The following is a 24,395-nucleotide window of genomic DNA, read 5'->3' on the forward strand; positions in this document are numbered from 1 at the left end:
CTGAATCACAACTATAACTCAATGCATCACCAGTCACAGCCAGCACCACCATGCTTGTGTCTACCAGTTATCAGGCTGGAAGGTCACATGCATTATGTGTACAAGTACAGTCACTACAAGTTCTTATATATGCTTGACCACAATTCTCTTATTTGCATTGAGCCACCATGCAGTAAGAGCCACCGGATTATTGTAAGCATTCTATACTTGGTTTGGCACTACACATTCTGCCTATCATTTGTAGCTGTAATTGTGTTTTTGTTGTCGGGGATAAGCTGTACTGATTACTGTTGGTTTTACCTTATACATTTTCCAAGGAGACTGAAGTCAACTTCTAAATGTACTATTTCCCCCTTTCTGCCCCATTTACATAATGGAATGTCTTGGCTTTGTATGGGTTGCTGTTGGTGCCCGTATTGCAACAATGGTGAGCTTTGCTGTTCAAGTGAACAAGTACAATGTTAAACGTGTCACCTGCCTGACACTTTTCTTTAGGTCACTTGGACATCCACAAAGCGACTTTCCCAACAGTACAGTTACTGTTAGTTTTGCAGCTGTAATAGTTCATTATGTACCCCTGTCCATCCACCTTCACGTCCTGCTAGAGGTTCTGCCGCAAGAAGGAAATATCCACATTCAGAATAGTGTGGACAGTCTACCACTCAAAAGCCCTGCAACAAAAGGTCTGAAACCAAAAGATGATCTAAGAGTGTGTAATGGCTCTGTAGTCAATGGCATCTAACAATCAAATACAACACCTATAGCCAATGGAACTAGTAAAGATCATGGTTACCATAGAGCTGAAGAGGTACAGGAGAATCCAAACCTGGACCACTCCCTGCAGCATAATCAAGGCTGCCATAGACAGCTTCCTGGGCATTACCCCATGAGCAGGAATAACCAACACTTAACTCTGCCTAGTCTGCCCCACTGAAGACCATTCTGATTTCATTCTTAATTTATTCATTTCTTAACTACATAAATTAAATGATCACCTGATCCTTTTCTGTTACTACAAGTTCACAAGGAGAAAAGTAAATAAAATATGTACAACTGCAGACAAAGTTCAGAGAAGCCAATCAATGGCAATTTTTTTTTTGGGGGGGGGGGGCAGTGGAAACTGCAGAATCCAAAAATAAACCATGCAGACACAAGAAAAATATGTAAACCAAAATGTGACAAAAATTTTGCACTGAAATTCAGACGATATTGCTGTCAGATGTTACACAGAAAGCTTAACCAATGAGAAAGTATTTGTATGGCTGGCTAGGCTAACCCATGACACGTCTCTTAGGTGGAACTAGAAATGACTTCTCTAAGTCTAAGGAGGACCACAAGAAACTAACTACAGCAACCCTTGACATAGGGACATCACCAGGGAGTCCCTCAATGATGCCACAATTACTCAACCATCCAAGAGGGGAAACAAATGAAGTTCATTCTCCTGTAAGGCATCTGTCACCATAAGTAACAGCTATGCAAACCGTCTCAAACAGCAACACTTGCACTAAAAAGAAGTCCACCAACTGCAAAAGGAAGGAACTTCCCATGGAGACCTCAGACACTATTACACCAGAAGACATCCATCATACCATGTGATACCATTCAGGCACCCAGCTACAGCAGGGCAACAACTCCCAGGAGAATCACCAGTACAGAATATGACACTGCCCTGACAGAGAAGAAAACCTGTTTAGCTTACTCTATCCAAACACTTTAGAATCCTTGCTAGGTGGCAATGTGGAAAAATGCAATGGTTCCTGAGAGCAGTCCCAGACCAAAGAGATTACAAATGAGGTTGTCCTACGAAGCTTAGTCAGGATGTCAGTCCACTCCAGTTGGGGGAGTGACTTCTAGGGACACACAGACAGAGTGCAAAGACAATTCTGTTCATATGGATCCAGCTGTCTAAGGACCACTTAGTTTGCCACTGCCCTCTCTCTTCACCAGCAGATTACACTGTATACGCCAGTTACTTAGTCTTAATGGCTAACATGTTTCTGCATTCAGGAGATGAAAGAAAATCTATTCTGCTTGGTATCTCTCTGATAATTGCTTCATACTGGCTATAAACCGATTATTCTCTGTTAAAATTTCATCTGCTATAAATGTTAGAAGTATAAGAAATAAAAACTGTTGAACTGCCTGGATTACCCAGCCTAAACCTGATATTCTCACTGTAACTGAAAAGTGGATTGAACCCATCATCTTAAACTACTCCAAAATTACATTGTCTGGCTATATTATCTGTAAAAAACATATAAAGAGAAAAAGGTGGTGGTATTGTTTTTTTAAGATTTCCCCTTACAACAAACCAATACCAAAATTCAGTTCAGCAGAGCTTCTTATAACTTTCCTGAAATGAAACAATTATAAACAAAATATGTATTATTGTCCTTTACATCCCTCCTGGCAACAATACAACTATATTGGAAGATATCCTATGTTGGATCTCCATAACAAGTCCACAAGAAATACTACTACTAGATGATCTGAATGTCAATTGGTTGGACATAAACTCTAACTCCCCTACATATAGTGTGAATTTATTTGGTTTCACACAATTAATTAATAGCCCCACACTTATAGCAAGCCATCATTCCCTGTTAGACTGGATCCTAGTATCGGACCCTAGCAAATACACCATGTCAGGAACAATGTCTGACTGTCTCAGTGATCATCTCCCAATCTATATGACCAGACATCTCACACATCCACTTAAACAGCACATTTCTAAAACAACATGCAACCGCTCCAAGTTTAATCCAGAGATGTTTATTACTAACCTATCATCTATTAAATGGAATTTACCAAAAATGCTCCCCTTAGATGATGATGTAAATGAATTCAATACTGTCCTGAATATCCTAAATAGCCTTGTACCTCCTAGAAGGAGCAAACTAAAAATAAATAATGCAATTTAGCTATTCAAAAAGAGAAGAATGCTAATGCAGAATAGAAAAAAAGCATTGAAAGAATGACAAAAATACAAAACACCACAATATCTTAAATACTTTGGAATAATTCACAATCATACTAAAAGCAAATTAATGAAAACAAAAATACTGTACTACAACAACTTTCAGAATAACAGTAAATATAAACCTAAACAATGCCGGACAGCTTTCACATTCTCACCAACACCCTCCACACATTCACACAACAGGCCTCTCTAATACAGTATATGTAGATGACTCCATACTCATTTGCACATCTGACAATGTGGCACATCTCCAAAATTTTGCTCGGGCAGCTTTAACTGCAAATGAAACAAGGCTTTTTAATGCAGAATTCATACTCAAGCCTTTAAAAAAAAACAAAGAGCTACTACTACTTTTGTCCCCAAATTCCTAATGAGACACACAGATGTCCCCCTCACCAGGCTGGACAAGAAGCTCACGGTCAGCTGCTTCTCAGGTGCCAGGATCCATCAAATCACACATGCACTCAAGTCACTCAACAATTACCGTTATGACTCAGTCACAGTACATGTTGGGCTGAATGACTTGAAACTTATCTCTCTGGACTACATGACGAGAGACATGAATGAACTCTCAGACTGTGTGTCCCAGGCAGGTATGTCCCTAGCCCTAAGCAGCCTTCTACCTTCACCCAGGATGATGCTACAATATAGACAAAAAATGATTGACTTCCAACAATTGGCTTAGTTTCTGGTGTCAATCCAAGGGGATCCAGTATCTGTCAGCCTGGGAAGACATTGTTGACAGACTATGCTGCTCTGCCAGAGATGGTTTCACCTGTCTCCCTAGGCCTTCAGATACTGGCAAAGGCAATGGCCTCCCCATAGTGCCTTTTTTAGGCAAAGTCAAAACAAAATTTCCAGTGTAAAAAAATCCACCTGAGGTTATGCTGCTTAATGCTAGGAGCCTAAACAGGAAACTGCACTCCCTAGAAGCACTCTTCACCACAGAAGATGCTGATGTCTGACCTATGTCTTAGTGACTGCACAAAGCCACAGAGAGCACTCTGGCTGTGCAAGGCTACAATGCCTTCCACAATTTCAGACCCAAAAATGAGTGTGAAAGAACCAAAGGTGGAGGTGTATCCATCTTCATTAAATCCAAATACACCTCAAGACTGGTTAAACAGTATGACTGTCGAGCTACTCCAGGCTCAACTAACTGTAGATAAAACACCCTACACTACATTATTGCTAGCTACACATCCCCAACCATGAACCAATAGAAACACGCTGCCTACCTAGACTTACTAGTCACTCACTATACAGCCAAACACTTTGGTCATGGGAGATTTCAATTATCCTTCAGTCGATTGGGTGACATACATGAACATAAACATGCTCGCCCTCACCCTGAGGTTCCTGGACTTTGGCAATAGAAATGCCCTGAAACAGCTAGTCTGCACCCCAACAAGGGACTCAAAACGTCCTGGACATAGTACTCACCAACATGGGGGGGGGGGGTCACTGCACTACCCCATGTGTTGCCCTCCCTGATAAGGTCAGACCATAAATCTGTCTTTTCAGAAGTTACAATCAGACCTGAAACCCCCACAGGAGCAAAAAAAAACAAAAAATGAACAATTTCTCCAAAGCAAGTTACAGACTACTAGGCTATCGTATAAAAAGTTTCAAACCCCCTGCTAACACAGCCAACAATGACTCCTATGCAGGGGAGTTCACAAATGCCCTGTTTAACCACTTAAACAAAGATACAGACTCATCTGTACCTGACTGGATCAAAGCTAGGTCCTTACAATAAACAGGCCACCCTGGTGGACCTCAAGTATAAATAGGTTATATAGCAAAAGGAAAAAAACTGATGTCCAAGAACAAGAAGGAACTTATTCTGCAGAAGAATACCCTCCATGCAAATCAGATTTCTTGTAAACTCCTTTAAAACTAGTTATGAAGCAAAATTAGCATCTCTAGCTAAGGGTAACCATAAGGCATTCTTCATCTACGTCCAAAATCTAAAAGGGAACGTTCAACTATGTGCTGAACTTGTAATGGATGGTACCCCTCTCATATTGAACCTGAAGAAATTGCCAGCCAGCTGACAGATTTGATGGAAACTTCACCCCCCTGTCCCCACCAGCCATACCCCAAAGCATACCAGATGCCAGTCCTCTACCTAATATCTACAAAGAGCAGATCATATCCACGCTCTCAAAGGCCAAACACACAACCTCTGAGACCAGATAACATCCCCGGCTGCTTACTAAAAAATCTAAGATAAGACCTAGTGGAACCACTTGGCACGGTCTTTAATCTAAGCCTGATCACTGGCTTTGTTCCAGCAGAGTGGAGAACAGCAACAGTAATCCCCTTGCACAAAGAGGGTCCATCAACAGACCCTGTGAACTATACACCCATAATGCTAACCAGCCTCATCTGCAAGGACATGGATAGAATCATCATGGATCTTATCAACAAGGACAAAGGCAACTTTCAAACTCTTTGAACCTGATGGACTTCGAGAACGTGACCAAAGCCTTGATGAAGGCAAACCAGTACACACTGCCTATCTTGACTTAGCCAAGGCTTTTGACACAATCCCCTACTCAGGTATCATTGCGAAACTCTTCCATTTAAGGATTAACCCATACATCACTAGATGGGTAGCCAACTGGTTCACCTACAGAATGCATACTGTCAAAGTTGGGGATTCCACCTCTACCAGTAGGCCACAAGGATCTCTGCTGAGCCCTCTACTGTTTGGAATATATTTCTGAGAAGTCCAGACAAAAGTAGATGGTCTGTGGCTTACCAAGTTTGCTAATGATTGCAAACTGGGTGCAATCATTGCATCCCCAAATTATGTTAATATGTTATAAAAGAGGCTAACACAGACAAATCATTGGTGCCAAAGCCACAGATTAAAACTAAATGCAAAAAAGTGCATTATCGTCCCCTTTGGCAAAGAGAAAGTCCGTGCAAATTACAGTACTGACAGCACACCTGTAAGCTCAAACCCAGTGGTACGAGATTTGAGAACACAAGTTGATAGCAATCTAAACATCGATCACCACATGTCCGCAGTGGTAATGAACACCTTCTACATTGCACATCTCATAAGTAACAGCATTGCATCCAAGACAAAGGATGTTATAACTCCTCCATACTTAACTCTCAGACCACTAATACAGTACAACACCCCTTTTGCATGCACCTCACCAAACACCTACAGCAGCTGGGGAGACCACAGAGGTTTCTCACCAAGAAAATTCAGGGCCTCCAAAACATATCCTACATGGAAAGGCTGAAAGTCTTGTCAGTGTATTTTGTATCCTACAGGCTGCTGAGAGGCGACTTGTGCCTGGCCTTCACAGCAGTCTCTGGCCCTGCCCTAATGTAAATGCTACACATCCACAAATCAAATGGGACAAGAGTCACTCGCTCCAGAGATCTCAACCTAGCCTATAACATTAACAGAACATGCTGGAGAGACATATCTCCCAGAGACTGATGCTCCTCTTGAATAAACTCCCAATTCATGTGAAGCAGAGTTCCTCAATGACCATATTCAAGTTCAACTTGGACAATTGGATGGGAGACCATAAATTCACCATAGGGGTGGCACCTATGTCTCTCATGGACAGGGATAGTCAGTGCTTATCATAGACTTTGTCTGCAAATAACGACTATCTAACCAAAGTCAATTAGGGAACATGTACATAACATGGCTAGCATTGTAAAGGCCCTAGGGCAATTAGCCTAATAACCTCCTATGAACCTATACAAAAGTATGGTTAGTGTTCTGCTTTTTCTTGGTGGGGATTTCAGCCCTAACAAACACCAATTTCAATCCTTGACGAGATTCAATAAGAGTACACAGAATATCTTCCTTAACCAGAATCTGTGGAATCCCTCAAAGGTCCTCCAAGATGATCAACCATGGCTCTCTCTTGATGTCCAGAGCAGATGCCTGCAAAACCTCAGGAACATCCAAAAGCAACAATCTATGCTGGCCTCTGAGGGGGTTTTGGCAGACAAATCCAACTTAGACACTGGACGGCCTACAGAGTTATCACCTGTTTCAACAGAAACACCCAGTGGTGGCTGGACAGCCAAATAATCCATCTGAGATGTTTTTGCCCTCGAGGTTAGAAGACTCCACCATGCTACCCTGGGCTAACAGTTTAAGCCTTTGGTTATCGAGACAGATGGCCAGAGAAGACAACCGATTTCTAAGAGTCTTAGACACAAACACTTTACAAATGCTATAGGATTATAGTCGTGAGAAGCACTCAGACAAAAAAAAAAAGACACGGAAAATCCTTATGGGGAATCTGCCTCCCACACCGACATTTTCCCTTCTTGGATGATATGAACTCTGGGTAACCAAAAAAGAATAAGACCAAAATAAAAAGAAAAAAGATCCCAACAGGACACTTATCTGATGGCTAGGTATTTAGCACATCAAAAGAGCATTCAGATCGATGAGCAATGATGACAATCAAACTGGCAACAAAGAAGTTCTGGGTAACTGCGTCCATATGTCACCTTTATGCCCTATGTCCTGGACAGGGTACAAATGTGTGACCTACAGCCCATACAAGAGCTAAAGGCTTTGGTATACCGGCCAGACACTGGGTTATCTTGGCAGGAGATCCCTACGGTGAAGAACACTGCAACAGTGATATAGAAGGACATGTAAAGCTACACTTACTACTAACCATCTCTTCCCCACACTTCTTTATGGTGCTCCCATCCTTACTAACCTTTAGGCATCACAAAAATCAAAACTTGAACAATCCTATAACAAAGTTCCTAAATTTACAGCAAATAACCCCTTCAGAACCCACCACTGAAAGTCTAAATTGATTAGAACTACAAAATCAACTAACATATATGCAGCTTCTTACCACCTATAAAATTATCCAGAATACATCAGCTTGTCCATCACTAAACATTCAGCACACCTATGTTCCTAGTCAGTCATTATGATCCAATGACCAAAAACTCCTGTCTGTCCACAAACCTATCAAATCTGCTAGGCACTATCTATACTTGTACCATGCTGCTAAGGCCTGAAACTCCTCATCTATTATCCATCAGATCGACCCCCCCCATCCTTCAAAACCATTCTGTAAGACTTACTAGCCAAAACCTGGCTCTGTTCTTGATCAAAACCAGGATAAACTATAAATCTAAATATGGATAAATACTTACGGTGGTGCTGCGGTAGCATTGTCGCCTCACAGTAAGACGCTGTCCGGTTCAATTCTCAGCTAGAATATCTTCTGCGTGGAGACATGCGTGAATGGGCATACCTTCGTTGAAGGTTGTGCGTCAGAGCTGGTAACTCGGTACGTAAAAATCAACTACCAATCATTAGCGGACTGGAGTTCCGCTGTGGCGACCCCCTAACCTGGAAAAGCCGAAAGACACAAACAAACAAACTTACTGATACCTTACATCTTCTTACTCTCCCTTCTTCTCTCACTTCCTTACTTCTATCAATGTCTCTTCCCTGGCTTTCTCTGTAAATATACCATAAGCCTGCTTTTCTCTCACTTCACATTGCAATTCCTGTTTGTATTATATTAACTAACCGTTAATTTCTCTATAAACTGGCTAAAACTTCTCTAACTAAATCATTGTCATACAACTTGCATCTATTTTTAACCAATGTTTTCATATTATGCCTAATTTAGTATAATTACTCAAACTACATTTTTTCTGTATTATTTTTAAAGGCTGTGAAATTATTATTCTTAAAATGTTTTGTAATACTTGGAGCTTTTCTCACCAGGCCTCCTCTTTAATTGGGCTCCTACCCATTCAGACTTTCCCAGTAATCAAATGTCAATAAATAAATAAATATGCTTCCAAGCTTATATACAACACCATTTCAAGACAGGGTCCATGATGGTGGTGGTTGGGGGGATGGGGTGGTTCAGATACCGATTAAGGCATTTCTGGGAGAAATGTTGAGCACCAAAAACAGTCCATACAAAATTTTACGATTCTAAAAGTCTTGCTGAAGGACAAGCCATCTGAAAGGAGGACAGACCTCATTGCCTTTGCCATTCTCACAGAACCACCACTTCTGGATCCTCCAAATTCCCTTTCCAGGAAACTGAGCAGCAAGATACTCCCCACTAGCCGTGGACCAGATGGAGGTAGATCTGACTCACCCAGCAAGCAAAGCAACAAACAGACAACAAGCAACTTCAAAATGTTAGGAAATCATGCACATGCACTCAGCAAGGTGAGCACCAGAGGTGGAGCCAGACTGAGTAAACCTGTGTGGACCTAGTGGCAGTATCACTCCTCACTCCCTAAGGGTAAGTAACTCTGAAGACAAATCCTGCTCCTAGCCGGTCAGTCAAGCCGAACCTCACCTGACCCAGGGGGAGGACAGAACACAAAGTCTCCTTGATTCCAAGTAAAAATCATTGAGTCTTTGCTGATGACTTGCAGGATGGTGCTACACAAGTTGGCCTTGCATGACCATATTTCAAGTAATCAAAACCCAGGTAGTATGGACACCCCTGGACACATTTCCAGAGGAGACTGCTGGGGTACACTTGCTACTCTTGTCTTCAGATGATGAAAGCTGCAAGCTCTGCCCATCATCCATGAGAAATTCAAAGCCACCATACGCATGCACTTTACAGGAGAAAGTCTGTCCACAGATTCCTAACTTTCTCCCCCTAATTCTGCAATGACCAGGGATTGTGTGGCAGGTACACCTGCTGGCGTCTGCACCTGGTACTCTACACAATCTCTACCTTCTAAAAGCTGATTTAGATCTCAACTTGCCTCCACGTCTCCTGAAAGTCAGAATGCAACAGGCTGACAGGTGCAATGTATTGAAAAAACGGTATATGCGACACGCTTCATGTCAATGCTTTTCAAAGACTATAACGGCAACACGGCATTGTTAGTGCAGGTCCTGGCTAAGTAACTGATCAATGCAGAAATATCTGAAGGTTGCTGAAACATTATGCATCAAATGTTGGAACTTTCCTAGAATAAACATTAGATCAAAACCTGAACTGTGTGAATGTAAAAAAAGAACTGGTTATCTCATGTATTGGATGTATCTTCTTAGTTTTGTCTGTAATGTTGTGATGTGACCTGGCCAGGAACACGTGTCCCAAATATACCAGAAAAGGACATTTCAAGCTATTCACTGCAGAAGACATCTAAAGTTAAGATCTGCTTACTACTCCAATGCTTATGCACATTAGAGTAGGAACAGTTGCATGTTCTTTTTAAAAGTCACTTTTGCTTTCATAAACCTTTTCTGACAAAAGCAGAACAGGTTATATTTTTTGTTTACGTCTGTATTTGAGAGGCAACATCAGATATGATTAGGAATAAACATAATAAAACTGAACAAACTAAAATAAGTTACATTAGTTTTATTAAAAATAGCCAAAAAAATAAAGCTCAAAAATGTTAGCCCAGCCAGCTACAATGTCCACAAAACTGAGGTAAAATTCTGCATAAAAAATCAGTAAAACTCCTATCTAACCACTGCATCTGTATGCATGGGTATAAATACTAGTAAATCCATAAGTAATTTTTTCAAATATGTTAAGTGCATTTCAAGCACAGAAAAAAGAAACATTACGAGAATATGTTTTAGGAGCCAAAAGTGGTAGTCATACATTGAAACCCATTACATTTTTCCCCACACAAAGCAGCCTCAATTTAGATTTGTTAAAACAATTAGACCAGTTAAACAGGTGCAAACAAAGCCAATTCTGATTTTACTCTTGCCAGTCACCACCCCAAAGAAAAAAACTTCATGCAGGTGAGTATGATGAGCTGACTGAACTGGTCTCAATCAGAATACTACTAGAAATAGTGCAAACATTAATAAATTAAAATATTAATAAATTAAAGATACTGCGGTGGTGGTGCTGCGGTAGCGTTGCCGCCTCCCAGTAAGACATTGTCCTGTTCGATTCTCAGCTAGAGCGTCTTCTGTGTGGAGACATGCGTGAATGGGTGTACCTTCGTTGAAGGCTGTACGTCAGGGCCAGCAACTTGACACGTAAAAATCTACTGCCAATCACTAGCAGATCGGAGTTCCGCTGTGGCGACACCTAACCGGGAAAAGCCGAAAGACAAAACATTAATAAATTAAAGATATTAAGTAATTTTTCTCTGCTTTGAGTTTGGAAACATACTACGGGAATAACCAAGGCTATTAATGCAATTTAACAATGTGACATAATTCAGAATACTGTAAACTCATCTGCTTTTGAAACAGCAACCCACTAAGAAACCCTGAACTTTAGGACTTCAGGTTCATAAAATTGGTGTTTTCATTAGATTGTATGTGCAAGTTACTGCACTCACCTTGAGTTTAATGGTTTGAGGTTACAGAAATGAGAATGTAAAGCCTTGACCATGTCTATGCAGACTACTTTCACTATATCCATGTGACTCAGTCTGTTGTGCAGCTGCCTAGACACTTCCCAGAAGTCCTCAGACAACATGTGGTACAGCTGTCCTTCATCTCTGCTAAGTTCTCCATACCAAGTCAGAATATAATCCCTGTAGCCATAGTCAAATACTGAAAGGTAAGCAAAGAAACACAGTGACTAGGCAAGTATATAAAATCCAAGTACAATCATTACACCACTGGAATCTTCAACAAATGAACTGCCAAATGAAACATACTAGGTACAAGCAGTAAAACTAACAATCTACATTGTTTAGTACTCTGTGGTTATAAATAGTTATGTAAAATCTTACCATAACCATAGATGCCCTTCTCTTCTATGTTGCAGTATTCTTTACATGTGGAAAGTCCTCCTCCCAACAACCCGACGTCCAGCCAGTACACAACAGCTTTTAGCTACTGCAAGGATGTGGGACCTCACATGCATGTTCTGACAATGTTGGCCATAAAAGGACATCTGCACGTACAATCCTCAGAACTGAAATGCCCCAGAAGGAACACCAGAACTAAGAAACAATAAGAAGCCATCCAAGGAAGGAACAAGATGTAAGGGGGAAGGCGGGAGGGACAGAATACTACAAGATAGAATAGAAGGACTTCTATGGTTATGGTAAGATTTTACACAACTATTCTATGTCCTTCTATTCAATGTTGCAGTATTCTTTGCATGTGGGAGAATACCAAAGCTTAGCAGGAACCCTGGGAGGAGGAAGGAGCAGAGGAACTTTGCACTGAAGAACTTTCAGCAAAGCCATCAAAGCCTGAATCTCCGAAACCCTCCTGGCAGACATCAAGGCTAACAGAAGCACTGTCTTCCAAGTACAGAACTTTAAAGAAGCTGAGGCTGTAGGCTCAAAAGCCTCAAATCTCAAGGAGGTGGAACTATTTTCCTGGGAGGTTTAATATGTACGGCGCCTTTAAGGAAAAGTTTTACCTCCAATCTGGACGCTAAAGGTGGAAATAATGGAAGACAAGTGAACTTTCACGGATGAGTATGTCAAGCCACTGTTAAGTAAGACACACAAGAAAGAAAGAACTGCTGGAATATCCACTAAAAATGGATCCAGATTTCTTGAAAGACACCATATGGAAAACCTCTTCCATTCTAGTACTTTGTTTTCTGGCCTCCTGCAGAATCCTATGAATATCCTGTGAAAAAGGTGCCTAAAAGGAATCAGAAGTTGATCACCCACAGGGTCAGTTATAAGGCTGACAAATATGGATGAAGCAGAGATCCCTTGTCTTGTGTAAGCAGGTCCACTCTGTGAGGTAACTTATCCTGACTGCCCTTGGCTAAATGCAGAAGGGAGTCCCCAGGAAGATTTTTGGTTTGTCATGTTGAATTTTCAGCAGAACTTCCTAAATGAGAGGGAAGGGGGAATGCATAAAGAAACATCCCCTTCTATGAGAAAGATAGGGCATCCACCTTCCAAGCCAAAGGATGTGGGAGTCTGGCACAAAATAGAGTAAGTGGTCTGTTCAGAGGGGAGGCAAATAGATCCAGAAGAGGTGTACCCCACTGGTGGACCAAGTCCAGAAACACATCCCTGTGAAGCATCCATTCATGGGACTGAGTCGCGGACCTGTTTAATGCGTCTGCCACAGTGTTTTGAGTGGATGGAATGTAAACCGCAAGAGTCACCTTGTACTGAATTGCCAATTCCCATGCTCTGAGAGCTAACCTGCAAAGAAGGTAAGACTTTGTCCCCCACTTGTTTATATACCAAAAAACAGTGGTGTTGTCTGTAAATATTTTCAGAGGGCCTGGTTGAAAGACAGGATGAAAGGCCTGTAGAGCCAGAATCAGAGCCCCCATTTCCTTGATGCTGATATGCTATCTCCTTTGAGATGGAGAGCAAAAGCCCTAAACCTTCTTGGCAGCAAATGTCCCCCACCCTGTGTCTGAGATGTCTGTGAACAGATGTTGAGACATCTGGGGCAGAAGAGGAGGAAGCACAGGAATCAGAGTTGGTTGTTGAATCCACAAAAGAAGCTCTATTTTTAGGCATGGGAAGAGAAGAATCACAAACTCCAGAGGGTGAGCAAGCCATGTCCAGACTGACTTTAGAAAACACTGAAATTTCCTCATATAGAGATTTGCAAAGGGAAGCACAGGAATTGTGGAAGCCATGAACTCCTGAAGTCTTAGAAATTCCCTGGCTGTAATGGAGGGAAGAGGCAGAAGCATTTCAAGAAAAGCAATAAGGGATAGAACCTTGTCCGTAGCAAGAAAAAACATCATTAAGTCTGTCCTGAACCTGCAGGAACTAGGAAGATGTGATCCTGTGATAGAGTCGGAAAGGATTTTTTGAAATTGATGGTGAACCCTAGACTCTGAAGGAGATGTCTCAAAACCTGCAGGTGGCCATTCAATTGTTCTGACAGAGAAGCCAGGAAAAGAAAGTCATCCAGGTATGGATATACCTGGATACCCTGGACTCTCAAGAAGGCAATCACAGGGGCTAAGCACTTTGTGAATACACTTGAGGCAGTGGAAAGACCAAAAGGCAAGGCAGAGAAGTGAAAGTGCAAAGAACCCACAGAGAAACAAAGACGCTTCCTGTACAGAAAATGGATGGGGATGTGTAGATAAGCATCTCTGATGTCTAGAGAGGTCATGTAAGACTGAGGTAAAATCAGATGAAATAGTTTGTAAAGACAGCATGTAGAAAGATGGCACTTCTAGGAACGTGTTTAAGTGAGAAAGATCTAGGATTGGTCTCCAATGACCATCTTTTCTGGGAATCAAAAACATCCTTGAGTAAAACCCTCAGCCTCTCTGATACACTGGCACATTTTGAAGTGTGCCTTAAGAAAGTAGCCAAGATAGAACCTCTGGAAACAAATTCAGTTGATTTAAGCGGGTTGTGGAATTCCACGAAAGGGGGGAAATTTCCAAGTCATGAAATATCCCTGTTGGATAACAGACAAAGTACAGTTGTGTACACTTACCATAAATGTAGATGTTAGAGTGTATTCACTGTTGCAGTCATTACATTTGGGTAATCTGCTGGCAGGTTGCCCTCAGTCGGCCTGATTAACAAAGTCTTGGGTCCTGCATTGGTTGCTGTCCCTTCTTCCACGACGTCAGGTCGTCAGGGGTATAAAACATGCAGCCGATGCCATTACATCAGTTTTTCTTGCCCCAGATGTCAGATGCCCCCCAAATGGGGAACTATATATATATATATATATATATATATATATATATATATATATATGTATATAATTAAAAATAAACACAAAAAATATACCTCCAAACAAAAGCAAATACACCAAAAAGGCTTTTAAGCATAGTAAAAGAAAGGAGAGGTATAGTAAGAGGAAAACAGGGGGCTGGAGGGAGGATAACCAGGACTGCAACAGTGAATACAATCAAACATCTACATTTATGGTTAGTGTACACAACTGTATTATTTTCTTCATGTTTCACTGTTGCAGTCATTACATTTGGGTAGATTCCCAAAGATATGGTTGGGAGGATGGATTTATACAGCATTAGGACCAGCTATAAGGTCCTGCAGGACAGCAGTGGCAAAGCCAGCTCTGGATTTAGAGAAGAAAGGTAAATAAATGGTAATGTTTGGTGAACGTATGAACTGAGCTCCAGGTAGCAGCTTCTAGAATGTCTCTGGTAGGAACACCTCTGAGAAAGGCTGTAGAAGTAGATGCAGCCCTGGTGGAATGAGATCTGATCCCCCGGGGGATAGTTTTACCATGGTGCATATAGCAGAAATTAATGCAATGGCTTATTCATTTGGAAACAGTCTGCTTTGAAATAGCCTTTCCCTCTGCCCCTGCAGCAAATGCCACCAGTAATTCTGATTTTCTTAGAGATTTTGTCCTGTTTAAGTAAAATCTAAGTTGTCTGTGTACATCCAATGAATGCAGAATCCGCTCCCCCTTGTTCTGTGGATTGGGAAAGAAAGTTGGCAAATGAATGGTCTGATTAAGAGCCACACTGGATACCACCTTAGGCATGAAGGATGGATTGGTCCTGAAAGACACCCTGTCCGTATAAAAAATAATGAAAGGCTCCACTGCCATAAGAGCCTGTAATTCAGAAATCCTTCTAGCTGAAGTGACTGCTAAAAGGAAAGCTGTTTTCCAGGAGAGAAATTTTAAGTCTGCAGTAGCATCTGGCTCAAAAGGAGGGAGAGAGAGGTTTTCCAATACAAAATTGAGTTCCCAGGCAGGGGTTGGAGCTCTCCTGGGTGGTCTTAAGTTTTTGGCCCCTCTGAGATACTACTTTAGCAGAGGATGAGAGAAGAGGGGAGGTTCTGTGTTGTAATGAGCTGAAATGGTTGAGGCGTGGATTTTTATGAAAGAAAAGGACAGGCCCTTGTGAAGCATCTCAGTTAAGTACTGTAGAATCTGAGGAATATTGGGCACTGCTGTGCTTATTCCTTGTGATTGATTCCAGGCACAGAATTTTTTCCATTTGTCAGCATAAGATTTTCTAGTACTAGGCCTTCTCGCCTCCAAAATGACATCCATCACAGGTTTGCTGAGGGATGCTAAGGGTGAATTTAGGTGATTAGCCACGCTGCAAGATTCAAAGTTTGGAGCAGAGTGTGCAGAATTTGGTTGTTCTGCTGAGACAGTAAGTAAGGTGTCTGAGGCAGGTGCCACGGTGGAAGGTGTGACACATTGCGCAGGAGTGGGTACCAGTGTTGGCGAGGCCAGTCTGGAGCAATCAGAATCATTTTTGGTTTGTCCTGTTTGACTTTTAGTAGAACATTGGAGAGCAGAGGCAGAGGAAAGGCATAAACTGATAGATTTTTCCAAATGAATGATAGAGCATCCACTTTCCAGGCTTTTTTGTGATGAGTTCTTGTGCAGAATTTGTCCAACTGATAGTTCTGGGGTGAGGCAAAAAGATCTATGTCTGGACTCCCCCATTTGCGTGTCAACATGTTGAAAATCCGTGGTTCCAATTTCCATTCATGTGGATCCATGAGATTTCTGCTTAGTTCGTTTGCCAGAGTGTTCAGCTTTCCTGGCAGGAATTGAGCTTGTAGTTGTATTTGGTAGGTCAAGACAGTGTTCCACAATGCCATGGCTAGTCTGCAAAGGGGGTATGAGTGTGTACCCCCCTGCTTGTTTATGCACCACATAACTGTGGTGTTCTGTCTTTATCATTAATTGTCCTGGATGAAAGTAGTCCTTGAAGGCTGTCAGTGCATTCTGTACAGCTAGCATCTCTTTCTGATTGATATGAAGGTGCATTTGATTTGGGCTCCATTTGTCCTGAATGCACTTCCCTGCCAGATGAGCCCCCCAAGCATGGTCTGATGTGTCTGTTAGAGTGTGGGCAGCAGGGGGTGGAGTGAATGGCAGTCCCTTGTTTTGGTGGCAGGCCTCTGCCCACCATAGGAACTCTAGTTGCAGGCAAGGTATGCTAGGAATCATCATTTCCAGGCTGTGACAATGTTGACTCCATAAATTTTTTAAGTACCACTGAAGTTTCCTCATATGCAGTCTTGCATATAGAATTAGATGAATGCAGGAGGCCATGAACACCCAAGGCTTGCAGAATTTGTCTTGCAGATAGCAGGGTTTTTGTGGCCACCTGTTTGAAATAAGTTACCAAATGAATTTGATTTTCTGGCATAAGATAAGCCATCTGGGCAGTTGTATTTAAGCTTGCACCCAGGAATGTAATTTTTTGAGAGGATACCAGTTGTGATTTCTTTTCGTTTATGGTGTACCCTAAATAAGTTAGAACCCTTTTTACAAATGCCAGATGCTTTAGAAGAATGTCCTTGTTTTCTGCCTGAATTAGACAATCGTCCAGGTATGGATATATTTGAATATTTCTTTGCCTGCAAAATGCAGTTACTGGAGCCAGGCACTTTGTGAAGACCCTGGGCGCAGTAGATAAGCCAAAGGGCAGTGCAGAAAACTGGTAATGCAAGTAGCCTGCTTTGAAGCGGAGGTATCTTCTGCAAGATTCCCTGATTGGGATATGAAGATAAGCCTCTTAAGTCTACAGTTACCAACCAGGCATCTTTGCCTAGCATAGGTAATAACTGTTGGAAGAGTCAGCATCTTGAATTTTGGAATATCCAGAAATGTGTTTAGAGTAGATAATTCCAGAATTGGACGCCATGATTTGTCTTTTCTGGGTACCAGGAAAAGTCTTGAATAGAAACCTTGTCCCTTTTCCTCTTCTGGTACTGGTTGAATATCCCTCATGTTCATGTGGGACAGTACTTGTTTCTGGGCCTCTGCCCACTGATTTAGGGGCAGGTTTGACCATCCGTTTGGGATTGGCAACGTGTGGAAATGAAATCTGTATCCCTGGGATACTATATTTAAAACCCATTTGTCCTGGGTTACAAGTTGCCAGTTTCTTTCATGAAGTGCCAGTTTTCCACCCAAAGGGGCAGCTAAGAGGTAAGTGCTTGGCAATTGTAGAGGGAAGTCACTGAGACTGTTTACCATAGGGAGGTGCCTTGATGTTTGCAGATTTGGAGGTGAAGGCACCCCTTTGCTTTGTTCTAAAAGTCTCTTGTGACTGAAACCTGGAGCCTTTGGAATGTCTTGGTTTGACTTGAGTGGCTCTCGAAGGAACTGGAAAGGACCAGTTGTTAGTAGGCCAGTGCCTACTAAATCTTGGAGGTTGCACTTGTAAGAAATCTTCCACAGTTTGCATAGATTTAGCTTTATCTTCCATCTTCTTTAAAACTTCTTCAGTCTTATTACCAAAGAGACTGTCCTGTTGTAAAGGAGCATCCAACAATTTTGCTTTAACATGATCAGGCAGAGTTTGCTCTTTGAGTCAAGCATGCCTTCTTAACACAGACCCAGTTACAGCAGCCCTGCAAGAGGCCTCCAAAGAATCAAAACCACATAGCAAAGTACGTTTTCCAACTTGTTCAGCTGAATGCAATAAATCCTGTAAATCTTTATTTTCCACACAGTCAGAAATTAACAATTTTCTGTTTAAGCAGTCGCATGATATGCTGTTGATATTTAAGCATATGAAATTGACAGTTTAAAGCCCTGATTGCCAGGGTTGCAGAAGTGTAAACCTTCTTACCCCATCTATCCAGCGCCCTGGAAGCTCTATCAGAAGGGGTGGAATTTTTAGCAGTAGAGGCCTTAATGCCCTTGGGACCCTGAAAAATGGTTTCAGGATCTACAAAAGAATTTTTGAAAAGGAATTTGTGGGAGTCAGGAACCCTGTAGTATATGTCTGGCTTAAAAGGAGCCGGAGGCAGAGAATCAGGAGCCATACAAGATTCCGAAAAAAACATCAACAATGTCTAGAACATGAGGTATAGCCAAAGGCCTATGCTGAGGAAGAAGAAGAAAATCCCTTAGTCTCTTTTTAGATTCAGAGAAATCCTGACTTTCCCAGTGGAAATGTTCCCTTAAGGTATGTAAAGTTTCCCCAAAAGAAAAATCCTCAGGTGGAGAAGCAGAAGGAATGGTATCTTCTGCATCAGAATCCTCATAAGTAGGTATAGACAAATCCTGTTCATTAGAAGAGTCAGAAGAAATAGAATCCTGTTCAGAAGATTCATAATCAATGTCTTACCTAGGCCTCTTAGAAGGAGGGGGTTTGGCTACCCCTGATCAGAGTAATAAAATCTTCAGCCATTTTGATCATTCATTTTTTAGGCATGCGGCCCAGGCATCGTTTTTTTTTAGACATAGATTTAGATTTTGGCCTTAGTTTTGAAGATGGCGTCGGTCTAATATACAAATCTGTAGGCCTGAAAACACCCTCAGAAGCCGGTGCCTGCACAGCTGCTCCAGACCCATCTAAGGTGGAGACATCCGCGGTTCCATAATTGAAGTATCTCGAGGCATACCGGACTCCAAATGGGGCTCAGTAGAAGCCTGCGAATCAGAAGTGGCAGGTATCAGGGGCTGCGAAAGCGCCTCACTGAGTACCGGCGAACTGGCGACTGGCTTAGGAGAAGCATTGTCATCAGTTTTGGACCGCGATGGACTGTCTCTGTCTTTTTCTTTGCATTTTTTAGGTATTCCGGTAGTCGGATTGCTAAATGACGACATTTCTGGATAATTAAATCGTGAGCCAAAATATTCAGAAGCAAAAATATACCGACGCTTAATAGTGAGTTGATTACATTTAGCACAAAACCGACAGCAAGGTACATTGTGGTCAGGGCCTAGGCAAGGAATACAGTACAAATGAAAATCCTTATGAGGTATTTGCTTCCCACAAGTAATGCAATTATTAACTTTTACTGACATTGGTAAGGAGCAAGAAAAAGTTTCCCCAATGGGGTACTTTGCTTTTAGTTGAAGACTTCGGTTCTGAAACTCAAAAATGAAAATTTCAGGAGTCGGCCGACTAGCACTTGCGAACTGCTTCTGCTTCGCAATAAAGACTGATGTAATGGTGTCGGCTGCATGTTTTATACCCCTGACATCATGGAAGAGACAGCAACCAATGCCGGACCCAAGACTTTGTTAATCAGGCCGACTGAGGCCAACCTGCCAGCAGACTACCCAAATGTAATGACTGCAACAGTGAAGCACGAAGAACATCCCAGGAATCCTGAGTGATCCTTGCCCAAGCTGGAAAAGAGAGGGATAGATAAAGAGATAGAGCGGTAAGACTTGGAAGAGGCTGCAGGTATTCACAGACAGCTGGGCCTGGCTTGAAAGGGCTGCTGAGTGGAAGAAGCAGAAGCAGTAGGTTTGGATTGAGGAAGCCTCCTAATAGATTTTCCAGGCCTGGAAGCAGAAGACGAGCGAACTGGTCTCCTAACAAAAGATGTCTTAGCAGGAAAATTCCTATGGAAATTAGGAACAGGAGAAATGAATAGGCGCTTTAAATATTGAAGTTCCTTTCCTTTCTCTTGCAGAGTCTTAAATAAGTCTGCAGCTGCAGAGCCAAAAAGAGCAGATTTATCCAAAGGAGCATCTAGCAGTTTTGCTCTTTAATCTTGCCTTACAATGGTTGAAGCCTCAACCTAAGTACAGAGCCAGATGCAGCAGCTCTGGATGATGCCTCAACAGCATCACAGCTACACTTAATGGAATGTCTATCTTCTTACTAAGAGGAACTCAAAGAGACACAACCTGAGTTTTAATCTCAGTCTGGTAATTAAGCAAGAGCTTGTGAAGCCTATGAAAGTAGAGCCAAGGAATACCCAGACATATGGGTTTCATAATTCAGTGCTCTGATAGCTAAAGTGGAGTACGTGTAAACCTTTTTACCAAGTATCTCCAGAATTTTGCTCTCCTTATCAGACAGAAGTTCAACAAAAGGAGATAACCTGGAAGACTTGTCAGAAGCTATGGAAACAACAGCTGGATCAGCTGAAGAACACTTATAGAGGAACTTGCATTCATCAGGCACCCTGTAAAATCTGTCTGGTCTCTTGGGGGCAGGAGCCTGAGAATCAGGGGTCTTGGAAGAAGAAGCAAAAGGGTCCAGGAAAGTTGTGAGGATGGGAGACACTGCAGAAGGAGCAGGAACTTCCATCTGCAAAAGGTCATAAGACCTTTTTTTGCTCTATAGAAATTTGGTAACAGTCCTATTTGAAGAATTCCCTCATTTTGTTAACAGAATCTCTCCCATTAGATTCCTCCTCTGGAGATGCATATTCTAGAGGAGATGTAATTTGTGTGGCATATGCTAAGGAATCTTCATCAGAGGAGGAGTCATCACTATCAGGAGAAAGAACCTGTTCCCAACTCTGAGCAGGAGAGGATGTAAAAGGAGGAACAGGAATAGCAAAAGAAGACTTCAAAGCCATCAGAGCCTTAATTAAACCATAAAAGAAAGCATCCCAGTCAGGCTGAGCAGTGGAAGGGACCTGACAGTGTCTAGTCTTTTGTTTTTTCTTTATATGCATTACTGCATGAGGCAAATTGGAGGAACTCGACGTAGGCCTAATGTGCTGAACGGTCTGAGGTTAATCTCTAGCAGCAGCAGAGGGAATGCCCCCCTCAGGGCCCTCAAGCACAGTGAGCCGTGGTTCCCCTTGTCCACCAGAAATGAACATCTGCACTGCCTTTGATGACGTGCCTAGGTCAGATTCCATAGCGGCTTCCAATGAGGTACCCACTGAGGAACAAGACCTGACCTCTGAACCCAACACCGGATCGTCACTGATCTCAACAGATACATCAGAAGTAAGAGCTGCAGTCGAACAGGACTCAGACCTAGGTTAGCCAACCTTCCTCTTCAAAATCAGCTCAGCTGAAGGACCCCTGGAACCCTCCATAACATCTTTAGCCAGATGTTTAAGATGCTGATTCTCTAAATAAAGATTTAAAGCCAACAGTCGGATACACAAAGTTTTAGAAACAAAGGCCTGACAAAGAGAACAGGAACAGTGGTCATGACTGGGGCCTAGGCAGAAAAGACAAGGGTCGTGGCTATCTTTATGTGGAATCTGCCTTCCACACCTACACTTGCCCTTCCTGGATGACATGAACTAATTACAAAAGACAGTAGCAAAGAAACAAATCCCCAATGGGGCATTTATCTGAAAGCTGGCAGCAACAAATGGAATCAGGCAGCAGAATGACATGCGAGTCACGCATTCCATATGGCGGCAGAAAAGTTCTGAGGATTGTACGTGTGGATGTCTTTTAGATGGTTGACATTGTCAGAACGTACGTGTGACGTCCAACATACTTGCAGTAGCTAAAAGCTGATATATACTGGCCAGACATAAGGTCATTAGGTGGAGCAGTTGTCTCTAAAATATTTTGCACCAAGGACTGGTTTCATGTAGGACAATTTTCCAAGGACCAGACATCGCGCACGTATATAATAAAACATAATAAAGTGCATAACATTTATTTATTTAACATTTGTTTACTGGGGAGGTCCAACTGGACTAGAAGTGCATTTTCTTTCGAGACCTAGAGAGAAAAGCACCAAAGTACAATAAAAAGACAATTGGCAATAATTACCAAAAAAAAAAGTGTACATTCTGCCTAACAGCATAACATTGATCTAGTTAGTACATAACAATAGCAATAGTACAGCAAGTGAGAATAAGTACAACTGCATAACATAGATCTAGTTACTACATAGCAATAGCAATAGTACAGGAAGTGAGAATAAGTACAATTACAACATGAAGCATAACAGTCTGCCTAACAGCATAACTTTGATCTTGTTAGTATCTAGCAATAATAATAAAACCTTCAAAGTATATACGGGGTAGTTATATAATAATAAAACCCTCAAAGTATATATAGGGTAGTACTAATAGAGTCCATGGATATAACTGTAAGCAAAGTCATGAGAAATACAATTTTTGTCGCTCAACTTTTATGCCAATAAATGTTTATGTTGATTTTTGCTGGCTTCATTTTCAGTCTCTGCTGTGATGCAACAAGTATTTTTCATACTGTAGTTGCTGTTTTACCTGTCCGGGTTCCTGGTTTGTTTACAGTTCTGTCTCTCTTAATATAGTAAATACAACTTGCCATAATTCAAAATCAGTGGGAGCCCTGAGCTTGTTTTCCTTCAACAAAAACGGTCCCATCTAGGGGTGATGGGAGACAATGACATCCGAAGTGTGTTCCTTGTGTCCAATCTACTCTGCAATTTTGTTTTGGTTGCTGTCATTGCAGAAAACCCTGCTTAACAAAGATAGAATGATGGAAATGGAAGAAGGGTTTCAGTGCTTTTGTGGCAATCTCAGGATATTCTAACTTGATTTTAATCTAAAAAGTTGGCAGAGTTGAAGTTGTCTCAAACATACTTAAGCCCACCATCATTTGCAATTTCAAGCAGCTGATCCAGCACTGACAAGGTCGATTTCCCCTGGCTTGTATAAAAATGGGTCATGGTCATGGATCCATTCTTTCCCAGTTCGTGGGTCTTTTGTGGTTGGGAAGTAACGCTCAAACTCTTTTAAAAGTAAAGCTAGGTGATCGTGCACCAGATGGGAGAATGAAGGCCCAGGCTCAGTCTCTTCCAAAATACCTGCTAATGTTTGAAATATGTCAAATATCCCTATGTTCACTCGCCGCCCCCACAGTTTCAGTTTGGCATTGAATGCAGACACTTCATTCGCCAACTTAACGACAGTTGTCCTTCTCCCCTGAAGTGACAGATTGAGTTCGTTGAGCAGGCTGAATATGTTACACAAGTAAGCAAGTTTTGTGATCCATTCTGTGTTACTGAAATGTGCTGCCAAAGGTGACTGTTTTTCTAAAAGAAATCTCTGGATCGGCTCTCGTAACTCAAACACTCTGGCCAGCGATCTACCTTTAGAAAGCCATCTAACTTCTGTGTATAAGAGAAGATGTTTGTGCTCTGCGTCCATCCCCTCACAAAGCTGCTCAAACAGCTGTGAGTTAAGGGCATGTACTTTGATGTGGTTAATAACTTTAATGACATCATTCAAAACACTGTTTAGTTCAGGTGACATTTTTCGGCTAACCAACATTTCTCTGTGAATGACAGTGCATAGACTCACATTTAGGTGCGACTTCCTTGACTTGAGTAGTGAAACCAGAAAGCTGTCCACTCATGACAGCAGCTCCAACCGTGCATACACCGACACAAAAGGACCAGTTAAGTTTACCTGACATAATCATTCAAAGACTTGAATAGTTCTGCAGCTCTGGTGTTGGTTGGCAATGATAATGCACATAACATATCCTCATGTACATCCTCCTGAAACACATATCGCACAAAAACAAGCAGTATTGCCTTGATGTCAACATCAGTAGACTCATCAGCCTAGATTGCATACCATGGTGACTCATTAATCCTTCCCAAACAATTGTGGCTCAATATCCTCAGCTAGTTCATCAATTCGTCTGGTGACGGTGCTAGCCAAAAGAGGAACCCGTGCTACCTTTTTAACTGCAGCCTCTCCAAAAAGTTCACGACGCAGCAGGCAAGATCAAGTCTTCACCAATAGTAAAAGGCTTCTTAGTCTTAGCAATACAGTTAGTCACTATGTATGATGCTCTCAGTGCAGACAGATTTGTTGATGTGGTGGCCTTCAGTAATTGCTTCTGTCCTTC

At 41.9% G+C, this 24,395-nt stretch overlaps 1 protein-coding gene across 1 annotated transcript in view; it reads right to left on the reverse strand.

Moving 5' to 3' along the window:
- The window catches only part of SNX25 (sorting nexin 25), a 1,427,683-nt gene that overhangs the window by 1,198,079 nt on the left and 205,209 nt on the right, over positions 1 to 24,395 (reverse strand). The window contains exon 3 of the mRNA XM_044064925.1: positions 11,303 to 11,519. Coding sequence (XP_043920860.1) covers positions 11,303 to 11,519 — 217 coding nt within the window. The remainder of the gene's footprint in view (positions 1 to 11,302; positions 11,520 to 24,395) is intronic.

Source organism: Protopterus annectens, chromosome 3.part0 (genome assembly GCF_019279795.1).
Source record: "Protopterus annectens isolate FY-2018-M chromosome 3.part0, PAN1.0, whole genome shotgun sequence".
Lineage (NCBI taxonomy): Eukaryota > Metazoa > Chordata > Ceratodontiformes > Protopteridae > Protopterus > Protopterus annectens.